The 17,986-nt window shown below is 37.3% G+C and overlaps 1 protein-coding gene across 1 annotated transcript in view; it reads left to right on the forward strand.

Annotated features, from left to right (window-relative positions):
• The window catches only part of PPM1D (protein phosphatase, Mg2+/Mn2+ dependent 1D), a 31,239-nt gene extending 18,060 nt beyond the window's left edge, over positions 1–13,179 (forward strand). Inside the window, exons 4-6 of the mRNA XM_072136423.1 lie at positions 5,971–6,158; positions 6,380–6,619; positions 10,957–13,179. Of these exons, the coding sequence (XP_071992524.1) occupies positions 5,971–6,158; positions 6,380–6,619; positions 10,957–11,484 (956 nt within the window). The 3' untranslated portion in view covers positions 11,485–13,179. The remainder of the gene's footprint in view (positions 1–5,970; positions 6,159–6,379; positions 6,620–10,956) is intronic.
• Positions 13,180–17,986: the final 4,807 nt, after the last annotated feature.

Raw genomic sequence — 17,986 nt, forward strand, 5'->3', positions numbered from 1 at the left:
GTTTTGCTGCATATTGCAGCAAAGGCTTACCGGTAACACCGCGATCAGTGCTAGCCGCTAGTTTTCCCGCCGATCGCCTTCAAAAAGCACATCAGCACATTGTAATGAATGAAAAGTAAAATCCTGTAGTATAGCAGTATATGATAGGATTGTACAGACAACCTGGGTTAAAGTACCCTAGGGAGTCTGAAAAATATTAAAAATAAAATAAAAAATATAGTAAAAAAACCTTAACCCCTTTGTGTCTAAACCATTTTAGACCTTTAGGACCAGGCCTGATTTTTAAGTTTTAAAAATTTTGATGATATCTTTTGTTCGCTTGTTCAAGCTAACCTGTAAAAGTAAATAAAAACAGTTAAAAATATTAGATGAAAACATTTTTTAATAAAAAGAATTAAATAAAGTTAGTCCCCTAAACACAAATATTCCCTGTACACATGTAATAAAGTTAAAAAACCACAAAATCCTCAAAAAACCCCACATATTTGGTATCAGTGTCCGTAACAATCCGTACAATAACCGTAAAAATAAAACTTGGAAAAATCGCCAAATATTTACATTTTTCATAAAATCTCTTCACAAAAATGTTCTAAAAAGTGATCAAAAAAAGTTGTGTGCCAAAATGGTACCACTGAGAAGGACAACTCAACACGTAAAAAAAAAAAACTAGCTCTATCAACCAAAAAATATTGAAGTTGCGTCTCCGAAAAGATGGAGATGCAAAAATAATTGAGATTTCCTCTATATTAGTTTTTTCCAGTAAGATTGTAAAAATAAATAAAAAAAACTATATAAATGAGGTATCAGCGTAATCGTAGTGACCTATAGAATGAAGATAATATTTTTAGTGTACGGTGTACGACCCCCAAAAAATACAGAAAGAAAGTAAACCAAAATTGACATTTTTCTTTTCACCCAAACATTCAAGAATTAATAAAATCTCATCAATAAGCTACAGACCCACTAAAATGAAGTATTTGTAAAGTGCATCTCATGTCGCAAAAAATAAGCCCTTATATGTCCAAATTGCCAAAAAAATAGATTGTATAGCCAATAAAATGTGACAATGCATAATCTGCTCTGAATGTTGCAGCTTCCCTTCGATGCCCTGGCGTGTGCCCATACAGCAGGTTACCACCACATATGGGGTATTGTTATACTCAGGAGAGATTGGGTATCAAATTTTGTGGAGCCTTTTTGGTATTTTATCCACTGAGAATTTGTACATTTTTTTTGAAAAACTCATTAATTTAGCCAAAAAAAGTGTACTTTCTAAATTGTATCCAATTTTGTTTTAACCCCTGTAAAACAATTAAAGGGGTAACAAACTTCATAAAGTTGTTTTATGTACGTTGAGGGGTGTAGTTTCTACAATGGGGTAATTTATGGGGTTTTACTTTTATTTAGGCCTTTCAAAGTGACTTGAAACCTGAGCAGGTCCCTCAATAGCAGGATTTAGCGTTTTTTTTATGAAAATGTGTAAAATCGCACCTAAAGTTCAAAGCCATAGCATCCTACATAAAAAACCATGTCGATATAAAGTAGACTTTTAGTGAATGTTAGTTATTAAGTATTTTTGCGGTTATGACTGTGTGGAAAAAGTAGAACATTTTGAAGTTCGAAAATCGAGAATTTTTCCAAATTTTCACCAAATATCTGATTTTCTCATAAATGAATGCAAAACATTTTAAAATCAATTGGATGTGTTAAAGCGTTCCAAAGTTATAACCACTTATAGTGACACAGGGCAGATTTTAAAAAAGGGGCCTTGTCAGGAAGGTGAAAAGTGGCCTCGGCCTTAAGGGGTTAAGGACACCGATTTGCAGACAACTCCTAGATATAGACAAATCTCTCTGCCCCCTCTGACCTCTGCTGAAGCTCTCTGGATGCTTTACTATAGTCCCAGGCTGTAATGATCAGCTGTAAGTTGTTTGTAATGAAGCTTCATTAATAATCCTTGGTCCAATTACAGCATATAAATGGAAATTTCAGTTGTCACTGGGGAAATTTTTTTTTTTTGTCAGGATCTAAAATTATAAAATATACATTTTCCACTTGCATACAAATTCAACTTAAAGGGGTTTTCCAGGAATAAGGATAATCTGTATTTAGAAAGGTCATTAAAAACTAATGTAATGTGTAATTGATTGTTATTTTCAATTCTGCTTGGTTTGGCAGAAAAAGGATTTTGACCTGATATTTCAGTTTAAAAAAAAAAAAAAAAAAAACCCCACTGGCCCTTTTACTCTGTCCTTTGCCTTCCCTCCACTGGGAGAGGACACAGGACGGAAGATGGCTGCTGACGTCAGACGTTTTTGTTCAGCAGCGTGGGGTCAGCTCTGCCTCTTTCTCGATCTGAAGCTGGGCTGGTCATGTGACCTGCCATTGCCTCACACAGCAGAGAGCACAGCTTCCAGCTCCTCTGCACCATGCTGAGATTGTTACAAAAAACAAAGTTTGCAACATTGTATCATGTAACCAGGTAAAATCCATCTCCTGTATCTTTATTTTGTTCAATAAATAAAATTCACTTGTACCTCGGAGATGTGGATACAAGGCATATCATGCATAACATACATGCTCCACAATCTAATAAAGAAATACATAAAATGTGTACATCTATAGTAATGAAAATAATTGATAGATTATATATGAATATAGAATGTATGTAAGATATGGATTATGTATGGATATGGGATATGAATATATAGTTAGAGTAGATGTACATAGGATGTAGAAATATATGTATGTATTTATTCCCAATCCATACTGCATATATCTCTAATCCTATCTCTATACTGTATATATCTACACCCTACCCATATATTGTATATATCTATATACACTATCCACATGCTGGCTGTATGTAGTATATGGATAGGACATGTAGATCCTTATGGATCCGGGACCAGCAGCGCTCTGTTGTCTCCACTAGTTGGCTACTACCGTATAATAACAATTGGAAAAACCAATCAACTTGATTGAAATTTTAAAAAAACTGGTATACATGATTGGCGCATCCAGAGTGCACTAGCAATTAATAATGTGGTGCACTCTGCACCAGTGGCCCAGATTTATCAAATGAAGCGCAGGTTGCCTCACTATTAATAAATCTGGCCAGTGTGTTCATCACTCTGTGATCAAGTGCCATAGATCTCTATAGGGGCTGTGATCTGGATGCAATACGGTCGTGTGAACATAGCTTAAATTACATTCACGAAGGAAGGGAACGGCACTGCATGAGGTTATTATATGTAGTGCGGCCAGGTGCACCCAATAGGCACCATATACAGGCAGCCCCCGGGTTACATACAAGATAGGGTCTGTAGGTTTGTTCTTAAGTTGAGTTTGTATGTAAGTCGGAACTGTATATTTTATCATTGTAATCCCAGCCAGAACTTTTTTGGTCTCTGTGACAATTGGATTTTAAAAATGTTGGATTGTCATAAGAATCAATATTAACACTAAAGCCTCATTACAGACACATTTGATAACTGTTACAGCTGTTTATTGTAGCCTAGAACTAAAGTACAATAAATTACCAATATCCAGAGGTCCGTTTGTAACTATGGGTTGTATGTAAGTCGAGTGTTCTTAAGTAGGGGACTGCCTGTATAGACAAAGAAACAAAAAGGGGATGCACAAACACTGGTCTATACAAGAAATGCTTTATTTAGATAATTCATATAAAAAAAAATTATAACAATGAAGACTCCACAATGATAAAAACAATTAAAAATGTGACACAATGACTCACACTGGGAGAGGGCACCTGGTCCCAAACCCAGGAACAACCCCCACCACTAGCTCCAAACCCCTCTGGTAACCCCCTACTACTGTACTGGATGCATGAAAGGTCCTGGAAACAGAGATGTCGTGGTACTATACAATACCTCACAGTGGCGCCAAATGAGAAATTGGTATGATGCCAGAACACAACAGAAGCAGGTAGATGAGGTAGGTCAGGCGGGTGGAGGGAGGAGGAGTGTGGGTGGGAGACCCCACGCGTTTCGTCACATTACCGTGACTTCCTCAGGGGTAGCTTAAATTATTACTACAGACAAATACAAAAAAAACTCAGTTATATACAATTTAATAGTATTTAATTGTCTAATTTAATTTTCTTTAAATAGGATTATTCACCATTTTTTAACATTTTAATATTAAAATATTATGTCCCAAACTTGCAAAGGATATATGAACCCATCTGGGGGTGTACGCTGTATGAAGGTATGTGAGGATCTGAGAGATATACACCAAAATGCTTCCCAACCATGAGGATTCTACATCATTTTACCATATATGTGAACACAACTCACCACACACTTATACACAAATACACTCTACACATGCATCCATATCACCTATCCATAGCATAGTAGTGAAAATAACTGGATGCAAATAACAGTAGAACTCCCTATTGATCTTGATAAGCTGAACTGGTTCAAAGCAGCCAAACGCATGCGGTTTTAAATGGACTGAAAACGCTTGCTTTAAAGCGGTCCAAAGACGTGATTTGTGGCAGTACCCTTAGGGCGCGTTCACACATTGCGTTTTGGTTGCGTTTGAAATTCATTAGAGCAGCTGATGAAAGTTTTATTTGCCTAATTACATTACTGTTTGCTTTTGTTAACGCTTGATGTTTTTGTAAATGTTAACAGTGATGTAATAAGGCAAATCACCTCTCCTCATCTGTTGTAATGCATTTCAAACGCAATGAAAATGTAGGTCAAAACACTGTGTGAATGCGCCCTTACTGAGTAGCAAGAGCAATTGGTAAACAGAGACTCTGAAACACCTGTGGATGTCTCAGCCTAGAATGGACTCTTGCTTTTGGTTTTCTAATATAGATGCAAAGTACTAAGTAGGATACTGATGTGTAAAACTAACTTTAGGGGTGCGGTCACACATCGCATTTAGCACATGCGTTTAAAAACGCATTGCAATAGCTGAAAAGTGATTTGCCTAATTTAAACAGCAGTTAACACAAGTGTTTACAAAACGCAAATGTTAACATCACGGTTAACGCATGGGTTTGTTAACACAATGTTAACATAAGCATTAACATTTCCGTTTTGTAAACGCAAGTGTTAACAGCTCTTTAATTAGGCAAATCACACTTCAGCTATTCCAATGTCTTTTTAAATGCATGCGTTAAATGCGACATGCGACCGCACCCTAGGATGTAAGACTTCTTGGACACTGCAACATACACTGCTGTTTGACACCATCCATGCTTTGTCTGTGAATAGCATTACTTCTTTCTGCCAAACAAAACAATAGCAGATAGAAAAATGTGATTTATTACTTATTATTACTGGAGTAATAGAGCAGGCTCTTCTGTGAGGTGATCACCTTGAAAACCACTGGGAGCAGGAGTGTGAGGGGCTATAACTGACATTTCTGTGAAGATAAGTAAAAGGTCAAAAAGACAAATCATACTAAAGGCTCATGGGAGTCACCTTTATTTTGTGATTGTTGACTCTGTGTATTATTGTAGTAACATATTTATAGCATTATTGTTTTTTTTTAATCAAAGGTTCATATTCCAGTAATACCCCTTTAAGAATAAACCTATGGACCTTATCTTGTATGTAACCCAGGGACTGCCTGTATGTGCAAAAAGTTTGTAAGAAAATGGTAGTTGAAGCTACATTAGCTACATTTTGATATTTTTTGCATATTAAATAGGGCCATTAGGAATTACAATTTCTACACAGAAAACAACCCCTCATATATGTCTGTGAACTGAAAAATAAAATATTAGAGGTACTTAGAGGGTGTGGAGTAAAAAAAAAATAAACTCTGAAGTCATTGGCGTAAAGGTTTTAAGGGTGCGATGTTTAAAGGTTGGGGAAACCATTCAAGTTCCCCACTCTTTACAACATGTTTAGTAAGCAAGGCATTTACCCACAAAGTGTTTTTTCTATTTAGTCACTCTTATCTCTGTATTCTTCTTTTTGTATGAAGGTGACCTATGGAGTTATGATTTTTACAGTGGAGAATTTGTCGTATCTCCAGAGCCGGACACCAGTGTACACACAATTGATCCACAGACACACAAGTATATTATTATTGGCAGTGATGGCCTTTGGAACATGGTATCGGCACAGGATGCGATTTTACTATGCCAGGAGCAAGAGAAGTCTTATGCTAATGTGAGCACTTGAACAATATTTATGTAAAGAACCCAGCACTTTTATGTATTTTTATAGATCTTCAAAGTCTGCCAAAGTAATATTGAAGTCCATAAATTGACTTGGCAAACAATTCATTCATACAAGTTACTGCTGGTTATTAGTTGGTTTGTGTTCTTTATGTAGACATTTTATTTCCCCTTAATAATGTGCGTCTTTTTTTTTTTTTTTGTTCCTTTTAGGGAGAATGTGGTCAGTCTTTTTCAAAAATTCTTGTGAATCGTGCACTTGCCCAGTGGCGACACCGTATGCTACGAGCAGATAACACTAGTGCCATTGTCATTTGTATCTCTCCACAATCGGAAAAGCCGAGATGCTGTGCTACTGAGGAACTATTTATTAACCTTTCAGACAGTACACACTACAACAGCCAGGACATGCATTTCATGTCAACATCGCCATGTTCCACACCGCCAATCAAGGTAATAAACACTTAAGATTCTTGGTCTCTTACAGTGCAGAACCGTTCACCTTTAAAGAAAAAACAGACTGTCTTCCCTGTTACAGAAACGGTGTTATCATATTTATTGTATTGTACTTTTGCTAGCATGTATAGTACAATCACAATAGCACTTTAAGTGTTTTAACAGTTGTCTTTATATGGTAATCCCTTTAAGTGACATTCATGCCCCAGTCTACATGACAGGGATAAATGTTATGTTATGACCCCACCACGATCAGCAGAATAGAGGACTTCATGTTCTCCTTAGTTGCCCTATACTGCTGAATCCGCCATACTTTTTTAGACCCCTTTACACAACCTTATTATTGGGTGAATGCAACTGAAGGAAGAATAATTGGTAAGGATTATTTCAATCCCCACTAGCTTTAAAGGACATCTACCACCAGTTTAATGAGTGTCCTAATTAGACTGCTTGTTCAGTCTAGGGGATGTGGGAACAATTTTTAACAGGTTTTGGGCATCTTTATTAATTAAATAATAACTTTATAAAACTTTATTTCATCCATGCGCCCCCCCCCCCCCCCCCAAAAAAAAAAAAGGTTACATTTGAATTGGCTTATGGCTTATATAGTCACCTTGGTTGGTATAAGCAAAATCTGCTATTTTGTACTCTGTGACAGCTGTATTATAATGGGGAGACATTATTTCTGGAGTGCAATTGATCTAATAATCCACATCATGTCAACTTTTTGCAGTTTTGATCCAATGCTTGTAAGATTTTTAGGCTAGTTCCACAGTGTAATATTTTATTCTATGTATATAGATTTTAAATTGGATAGACTCTTGAATTTTAGACAATCATTACCTTTTAGAAACTCCCTACCTATTATGGTATGATATATATATATATAAACCCTTTCAGTATTTTGATGATCTCAGTGTTATGACAAGGGTTGCTTAAGTCTTTTTAAAAAAAAAAAAAAAAAATTTGTCTATCGTGCAATTGAAGCAATGTGAAAAGATGCACATGACTTGTCAAATGGATTTATGAAATAAAGCCAGAATATGGAGAAATCTATAGTATGTACAAAAGTATCTGCTCAAATTGTCTTTTACATTGTGTGTAAATGTAGTAATTGCTGATCTCCCACCAGACAATTTCAAGACTTTTTTTGTCATTTTCTTACTATCCTCATTTTCACCACTCTCCCTTGGAGGTCCAAACGACCTGTCCTGTTACTTTGGGTCTCTTCATAGAACCTGTCTTTAAAAAAAAAAACAAAAAAAAAAAAGCCTTTTTTTTGTGGGGTGGGGGGAGAATGTAATACTCCTTGCAGGAATAGGTGTTGGTGTGTGTGCCCCCCCTCTTTTATGGGTGCCAAAAGTGATGAACCTTTATTGCCTCAACACAATCACCTTATGTCATTAAACTGAACCTCTAACCACATTTTTCACAAATACAGCTAGTGGCAAAGTCCCATAAAGCTCTATTAACTGACACCCATCTTTAAGCAGTTCTATAGCGAGTCAGTTGGGGTGTGAATTCAGCAGCTCCTCCCCATGCCTTCCCTGCAATTGCCCCTTAATGTCATGTGAACAGAATGACTTCATTTAAGGTCCTTTGGGCCTCCTAACATTAGCAAACTGCACACCATGCATGTATCTGGTTCATGCCTCCATGGAAGATGGGACTGAGTACAAAGCGTCATGCTGTGATTTCATGTGATCAGATATATGCATGGGGTACAGGAGGAGAGTTCATCTTAGTTCAATAGAAAAGGTTGAGACCTTTCAGATAAAAATTACATGGATGTGTGTATCTGATCACACTGGGATCACATGACCTGAGTTCCAGGGAATTTTTAGATGGATAACAACAACTAAATTAGGCAACACTTCAACATACTATGGCTCTAGAGCTACAATTAAAGGAAAAATAAAATGCTGCAACTGAAAAGTTAATATTAAAGCTCAGTGCAAGTGACAGGTGTCTATACTCTTTTTTTTTTTTTTTTTTTTTTCCCCCATAAAATAAAATGTATTAGAAAAAAAGTAAGATTTCTTATTTCTGACATTGGCTTTATGATTTTTTTTTATTGGAACATATAAAACAAAACAGTAAATACAAATGAGTACATGACACACAATAGAAGAATCTTGGGGCAGGACTGAATATAACTTGTACATTTCCCTGTTATTGTATAGTATCTAATTTAGAGTGACATTCATTATAAGCTTATCTGTAGCTTTCTAGAACAAAAAGACAGTGGCAGAGCATGGTGCAATTCTATACCAGTCAAGACCTGGCATAGAACTGTTTGCTGCCATGCCAAATACAGCAGGCGGCCAGAGCATCCAGCAGGGACTTAATCCCTGTTGTATGATTAAATATCCCCCATAGTGGCCAATAAGGCCCCTTCTTGCATATGTTTGGTGTCCTTTAAAGCATATTTAAATTACCAGTCATCAGATCTGTCACTATTTCTGTCAATTCTACCTGTTGGAGCAGTTCAGAAGGATTCTATCCCAGCCTTTATCTAGTCAATTCATCCATTAATGATTTTAAAATCATCTTTTCTTTATTATGTATATGAGGCTAGGCACATGGAGAGAGACAGTGATGTCACCCCTCCCCTCTCCCTGCTTATGTCTGTGTAATGTATAGTAAAGCATTGCTTGTGTCTGTGCTTTATCTGCTGACATGCTCTCCCTCCTAATACACATGTGTAAGACACAGACCTCAGCTACACAAGTATCTGACATGTTCTGCTATGACATGGCTGCTTGGAGCTGTTGTATCTCTCCAATACGCACACAGGCTGCAGGGGCCACCAGTACCAGGAAGCACATGGAGGAGCCATTACATCATTATACAGGCTGTCAGTCAAGCACTGGGGGTTGTGGCTGTGACTGCCACTCATGAATAAGCTGGACAGCTTGAATATGCTAATGACTCATTGGGCATCTCACAGGTCATTTGCAAACACCTTTAGGACCTCATTGCTTAAGTTTACAGGCATGTAGAGGGACAATGAAAATGATAGAGGCAATGCTTTCTAATGTTTCCACTTGTACATAATGGGAGACAAAAAAATTAAACCTGTAGTGTTTTCAAGTACAAGTCAGTGGGGCACACTTTTTTTTTTTATTTTCCTTTCAACCTCATGTGGTATAAGGGTGGAGTTGCATCACCTGATTTTTTTTTTTTTTTAAGTTGTACATTTTGACGCATATGTGTAGGAGTTGTGTGTCCTGATTATTCCTCAGTCCCCACCTTTTGTGTTCCTGTACAGCTCCTTCCTCCCCCACTGATGTCAGCTCACCCGGCTGTGAGCTCTGTGGTTCTTTAGCCTCTTAATATTAGCAAACTGTACCCTTGGCATGTATCTGATCACAAGAAATTATAGCACAAAAGGTAGTTGTACAATCCCAGATTAAAGGTTTAAAAAAATGACATGAATTTGTGTATTGCATCACTTCCTGTTGAACTATGTAATCTTCACAGATAGGAGCACCAAACACTACTCTAGCTACTGCTGATTAGAGAATTCTTAATTGCAGTAAGGTTTTAATAGATCCAGTCACTTAGACTTTGAAGGAGAAAATAGTGAGGTTATTAAATAGACCCAGCAGCCAGATGGGACTGTCTTGGTGCATTATGGTTAACACAGATCATAGCATACAGAAAAGCCAATGTAAAGATTAAAACACACCATCAAGCTCAGTCAACGAATTCCCATGACTGCATAGTGGCTGGATTTCATGTGAAGAACACTACTGGGATGGAACTTGACGCATCAGTGTTTTAACAATTCAAGATGCCAAACTGTAACTATGTTCTCAGTACGGTGCTCTTGTTTCACAACTATGATTCTCAGGCAGTCTGTAAAAACCAGCCACCGCGTGGTTCACAATTCATTGCATTGGTGCACAGGCTCAAGTCACAGCGGTGCATTGACAAATGCAGTTTTGTGTCCATAAAGTATCCTCTTACAATCATTTTTTTTTTTTTGCTTGAATTTCTTCAGTTGAGGGCCTAAACTGTATGCTAAAACATGAACGGACTCTTCTATAAACTTTGCATGGAGCAGTAATATAAGTGACTCCACCTATTTTATAAATACAAAGTTCAGAGATGTTCCTAATTTCACTTTGGAGAGAAATTTACAGAGATGCTCTATGCAAGGGTCACAAGGTTAGAAGTCATAATGGTTAGAACAGTATAACAACTCGTACAACACACCCGAATACTGATAATGACAATTTAAAGTTTGTTGAAAGTTTGGGTAAAGCAATAAGTTATATATAATATTGCATCCATTTGTAAGTCTTTAATAATATTTTTATTTCTTTTAGATGTTGGATGATGATCCATGGTGGAGGCTCTCCCTTTCTGAAGCTCTCCCAACTCTTGTTCGCAGAAATGCCTTCTCTGATAGTTGTAACAAATGGGGCTCTGAATCAAGAAAATCAAAAGCTCTTGTTCCATCCTCAACCCTTTCTATAGAGGATTCGGGAGAACTGGAAGATAGTAGCAGCAATTCTCAATGGGCCAGTAGTTCTTCAGGCATCTCCCCTGTGTGTCATTATCCTGGGACCTCAACTGTTGGTGATAAAGGCTCTAAGGCACCAGGAAGTAGTAATCCAAAAACTAACATGGAAAAATTGTCCCTAAAACGGACATTAGAAGAATCCAATAGCGGGCCTGCTGTAAAAAAACCAAGGAGGACCTTTACCAGAAGTGGGGGGGTTACAGAGAGCACCACTGTTACCCCAAAGAGGAAGAGTGCAGACAGGGTAATAATGAGACGCAGTCTTCGAGGACAAAAGAAACTTGGACATCCCTTGTTACATCATACCCGCAAAAGTATATGTGTATGTTAAATATGTGTCTGGTTTTTATGCCTGTTGACTTAATTTAAGTAGATATTGTTTTTATTTTCTTACTTTTCCGTTTTATGCAATACACAATTTGTATCCTTCAGTAATTTGTTGACCAGCACTTCACACAAGACTTCAATGAGTTAATTCAGCACAATAAGAAATACGTGGTCTGCTTCCAGCTGTAGGCTTATGGACTGCTAAACCTGCAGATTGGTGCTACGATTAAGGTTTTAAACTTCTAATTTACTTATTTTTATATATTTAAATATACCATTTTAGGATTACTTGCATAATGCTGTAAATAAATGTATTTCATTATATCTTCAGAGTTAAAGGACTTATCTGGTGACAAGTTAGGCTCTATCCACAGGACATTGACAACTCCCCTTTAACTTTATATCCATTTCTAATTTTATCTAATGTCCTCTATCCTAGTGTATTGATGATGTTTTTGGCTCAATTAGGTTGCACATTAATTCATCACACAACCATACTTTTAGTGCAGAACATGGAGATGGGAAAAGTTGCCAAAATTATTGAACTTTAAACCAATAGTTTTTTTCCCAGTGATTTGTATGTAAAACAAAGCTGTCTTTATTTGTTTTATACTTAAGCTGTTACATGAATAAATCAAGGTAGTGAATTAAAAAAAACCCCACATATTAGGGGATTGCTAAAATAGTTGTAGATGATCCAAATACTGTGTTGTACATTTTTTTATTAGTGTTTTGCTTAATCTTACATGAAACACCAGCAAATGTTTACATAAAAATCAACAGTTTAAGACCATGTGTACATGGCACTATTTCATATGTTCAACAAATGTGCTAGGAATTCGCTCTGTATGCTATTCAGTACAGAGGCATGCTGCATAGAATGTTTCCTGAATGGGCAGCTACTTACTACACTATCTTGTGCCCCCACCTATTCTCACATGATTATGGGATAACCATTTTGCTTAAGCTGCAGCTGTTCATGTTGCTACTGCAAAGCAAATGAGCCTGTAGTAGGACTATTGCCCTCTAGGCACTGCAGCTAGGCTATAAGGGTATTTCATAATGTCAGTGAAGTACATGCACTTAATATAAATACTTTACTTGATAACCTTCACCTAGAATCACATTCCCTTTAACCTATTAGTAACCAAATGGGATATGTTTTCAGCACTTCCTGCTCACAAGTACTGAGGAAGCAGGGGCCAGGGTAAGACAGTGTAGTAGACTGAATTCAGATCAGGTATAATTTTAAAAATTGATTTTTTAGAAAGGAGGCCATGGATAACAAATAAGATTACCACATTCATGGCATCTTGAGCTATGAGTGTCTCTCTGGTTTACTAGACAATAGTAAAGATTATGTGAAACTAGCTTTTGATTACATATGATAAATCCTATATAACCTTAGTTCATTATATACAAAGCATCTATAAAATAAAGGAAATGTTGATACAGGTATGTGCACAAAAACTGGTTGTCTTTGTTCCATATTTGTATTGCCACTGGTTGGTAGATTAATAAGTTTACCTTTTCATTTGTGGGGTTTTTAAATTGACTTTGACATTTAATCCTGTTATGTATATACTTTAAGACATCCAAGCTGAATTTAAGTTATTTTACACTGCAATAGAGGATGTTAGAACAGGTATTGTATACAAGAGTATTTGTACAAAATCTCAAATAAAATCACTGAACAATTCCTGCAATCTCTGTACATGTTATTTTCTTGAAGACTAACAAACAGAAGTAAAGTTTTGATGGTCTCGCATTGTCATTCCAAATGGCACAGTATCACACCAACAATCTAATATACACTCAGAGGTCTTGGGAAAACCCCTTGAAATAGCAAGTTGAGATAATTATAGTAACATTACATCATGTAAAAAACAAGTGGTGCACAACCTTTTTATGATGTGTTCACACACTGTTTTCAAACACATCAGAACGGCTGAGAAGAGATTTTTCAATTACATTGCTCTCAACATTGTGTTAACAAAACGCATGCATTTATGCAATTTTATTGCATGCGTTTTGTAAATGAAATCTTGACAGCAATGTAATCTCCTCTTCATCTGTTGTGAAAACGCATGTAATAACGCCATGTGTGACTTCACCCTTAGATTACTTTCACACTACCTTGGGGGGGGGGGGGGGGGACATACCATCTTCCCTGCATTCCTCACTGTATACAGGGGCTTCTGTGACTGGGCCGTTAATAATCGTCCCCATCACAGTACATGATCGGGTCACAGACAGCTCGATCCTGTTAACCCCTTAGCGTAGTACTACGTCCAGCTTCTGGCACAGTCTGCTGAACTGCGTCAGTGCCAGCAGCTGCGGGTATCATCTGTATATTACAGCGCTTACTGGTGGGGCGTGGCTGTAACACACTAAGCATGCTCAGCGTGTGACATAAATTGCCCCACATATTTGGTATCGCCGTGTCTGTAAAAATCCCTACAATAAATCAGTAACATTATTGGACCCGCTCCCTGAACGCTGTAAAAACAAAACCTGAAAAACTTGCCAACATTTTTTTTTTTTTTTAAATAAAATCCAAAAATGTTCCAAAAAGTGATAAAAATGTGTGCCAAAATGGTACCACTGAAAAGGACAACTCAATATGTAAAAAATAAGCCCTAAACCAGCTCTGCCAAACAAATATAAAAAAAATATGTATCTGAAAACATGACAATATGAAAATAAATGAGATTCTCTATAATTAGGTTTTCTTCAGTAACATTGTAAAAACATGTAAAAAAAATTATAAACCATATGTTTTAGACTAAGGCGCACTTTTTAGCAAGAAAAAAATCTTGCTAAAAAGTTCCTGCATCTTCTAGACTGCAGGTCAGGAGAATCCAGCACTGCCAGACCCTCCTGACCGTTGTTATGGAGATCGGATGATGCCCTGATATAGAGCTGCACCCGATCTCCCCGAGGGGAGAGCCTTCGCACTGCTCTCTCACTCTGCCTACAGGACCTGTGGTGATGTCAGAATCATGTGACTGATCACATGCTTTTTACATCACCACATACTGGCGAGAATGGGGACATGCTGTGCTGGGACAGTGTAAGAAGAAGAGGGAGGAAGGGGGGGGGGTAGAGTACTCTGTGTGTCCCTTATTTGTGTATAGTAGAGCGGTCTATGTATTAAATGTGTAGAGTAGTTCCCCGTGTGTTCCTAATATGCGTATTGTAGAGCTGTGTGTGTATTCATGTGTATAGTAGCGCCCGGTCAGCGTGTGTATATTTGTGTATAAAAACAATCACAAAAAAAATATCTTGTAAAATCAGCTCACCGGCTACATTCAAACAATCCACATAGTCTTGACTCTGGATACTCCAGCACTGATAACCCCGGTCACAGGTGCATACGAAGGTAAAGTGAAGGAAAACTGTTTCCAGCTGGACATCAGGAGTCGGTTTGTGGATTTCATTAAAAATGACAAAAATTGTACATGACACAGCATATGGAATAAAAATAGCATCAAAGCTTACGCGTTTCGGTAATTATACCTTATTCATAGCTTCTGCATGTCTTTCTGCAGTCTGGCTATTTAACCCTGCCCTTTTCAATCCCATGAATCCCTGGGCAGGTTTAACCCTTTCTGTAACTTTAAAAACTGTACTTAATACACAAAAAATTAAATTAAAAGGAAGTACAGAAAATAGTAGCCACACATGTATCTACAAGAAAACACCATACTGTTTTTTAGTTTTAGCAAAAATGAATTAAATCTTGTTTTTTATTTAACCCAAAGGGGACTCTAGTTTTCAATGAGAAAATCTAAAAGGTTTCCCGATTTAAAAGGATCCGTCTGAGATCTCCACCTAGTTTGTGTTTTTTTACTTTTTGAAACCCCGACATCTAAGAACACTACAGTCCCTAGCATGGCAATCTCTAACGTGTCTCGATACTGCAGAGATATTAACCGCACTTTCTGCATTGACATCAGAGAGAAGTCTGCGGATCCGGGTTTTTAAACTGTTTGTGGTACATCCAATGTAGTCCAAACCACATGAGATGCATTGTATCTGGTAGACGACAAAGGATGTATTACAATTTATAAACTGTTGTATTTCTTGTTGGGCATTATTTGAATAGGAAGGAAAAAATTTACTTTGAGCCGCATACGTGCAGCATTTACACCGATCCGCTCCACATTTAAAAAAACCTTTGGTACTAAGCCACGTAGTGGGACCTGGATTTGATTGGTATAAGCTCGGTGATAGCAAATTACTAAGAGTAGGGGCTTTCTTAGCTACACATTTAATGTTATTGTATACAATTTCAGATAGTGTATGATCAGTATACAGTATCGGTAAATTTTTATAGATGATTTTCTCAATCGCTTTTTTTGGACACTAAGATGTAGAAAAAAAACCAGTTTTTTGTGTTTCGGTTTCTTATTTGAGATATTCATCAAATCCGAACGAGGGATATTACGTACTATATGGGAAGCCCTATTTAACATCCACTCCGGATATTTTCTATCTTTCAACTTCTCACAGACTTCTCTCCTCTATCTCATACAGAGAAGAGGTGGAGCAGTTTCTTTTCGTGCAGATAAGTTCACCTGTCGGGATATTTTTTATGACGTGGTTAGGATGGCAAGAGCTAGCTAATAAAATGGTATTTGAAGCAGAGGGTTTAACATAGGGAGAAATTTGTACCATAGTAGTAGTTCCCGTTAAAATTATGTCCAAAAAATTAATTTTTACCTGTAAATTAAACGTAAATTTAAAATTCATGGAGTTGGAATTCAAATATTTGACAAAACTTTCTGCGTCCAATACAGTCCCCTCCCATATCAGGAGCTGATCATCAATATAACGGCCATACCACCTGATATGGGAGAGAAAAGGATTGGACTCCGTGAACAGGTAAAGTTCTTCCCATCTGGCCATGTATAAATTGGCCAGTGATGGGGAGCATCTACCCCCCATCGATGCATCACATCTCTGTAAAAAAAATAATTGTCAAACGAAAAATAATTCCTTTTTAAGAGAAAATTAACTGCTGGGGACTGTAGTGTTCTTAGATGTAGAGGTGTCGAAAAAATAAAAAAAAAACAAACGAGGTGGAGATCTCAAACGGATCTTTTTAAATCGGGAAACCTTTTGGATTTTCTCATTGAAAACTAGAGTCCCCTTTGGGTTAAATAAAAAACCAGATTTTTTTTTAGTTTTAGCAAAAATGAATTAAAACTGTATGGTGTTTTCTTGTAGATACATGTGTGGCTACTATTTTCAATACTTTCTTTTAATTTAATTTTTTGTGTATTAAGTACGGTTTATAACCCCTAGGCGCACCAGGACGTTATAGTACGTCCCCGGGGCTAGATGCTTAGCGCACGGGGACGTTCTATAACGTCCTGCTTCTGGCACCGGCTCACGAACGGAGCCGGTACCAGAAGCAGCGGCTGTCAGCTGTCTAGTACAGCTGACAGCCTGCGTTAACACCCGCGATCGGAGCCGGCTCCGATCGCGGGTGTTAACCCCTTACACACCGCGGTCAAGCATGACCGCGCCGTGTAAGGGTTTTTGCGCTGTGGATCGGATCTCCCGTGCCGCTTACCGGGGGATCCGATCCACTTCTGTGCAGCTCCGAGGACTGACATGTGCCCCGGAGCTGCCCGGTCTCCCTGGCAGTCAGACCCCTTCCGGGTCTGACTGCAAACTGTCTGAGCATGCGCCTGCATTCTCAGACAGTTTACACTGCTCTACAATAAAATAGTATTGTAGAGCAGTGTATTGAACTTGAACCAGTGATCAGAGGATCACTGGTTCAAGTTCAAGTATGTTTAAGTAAAAAAAAGTCAAAAACACTAAAGTTAATACATTAGAATAAATAAAAAATAAATGCATTAAAATATAAGCCCCTAAAATGTCACTTTCCTATAAAAACAGTTAAGTATAAAAAACACAAAAAAACCTGCATATTTGGTATTGCCGCGTCCGTAACAATCTGTATAATAAAACAGAATCATTACTGGACCCGCACGGTACACGCCGTAGAAAAAAAACGTTCCGAAAAAAGATGATTTTTAATCAATACCCTAAAAAAATGCTCTAAAAAGTAATTTAAAAAATGTTATGCACTCCAAAATAAGCCCACTAAAAAGAACAACTCTTCTCGCAAAAAATAAGCCCCTAACTAGATTTGTCAGCCGAAAAATAAAAAAGTTATGCATATGAAAAGATGGTGATGCTAAAATGAACAAGATTTTCTCCAAATTGGTTTTTATTCAGTACAATTGAATAAAATACACAAAACCCCCACATATTTGGTATCCCTGCGTCCGTAGCAATCTGCATAATAAAACAGAATCGTTATTAGATCCGCAAAGTGAACCCCGTAAAAAAAAAACCCCAAAAAGCTCCAGAAAAGAGAACATTTTCAATTAATACCCTATAAAAATGCTCTAAAAAGGGATTTAAAAAATGTTATGCACTCTAAAATAAGACCACTAAAAAGAACAATCCTTCTCGCAAAAAATAAG

Source organism: Engystomops pustulosus, chromosome 2 (assembly GCF_040894005.1).
Source record: "Engystomops pustulosus chromosome 2, aEngPut4.maternal, whole genome shotgun sequence".
In the NCBI taxonomy this organism is placed as follows: domain Eukaryota; kingdom Metazoa; phylum Chordata; class Amphibia; order Anura; family Leptodactylidae; genus Engystomops; species Engystomops pustulosus.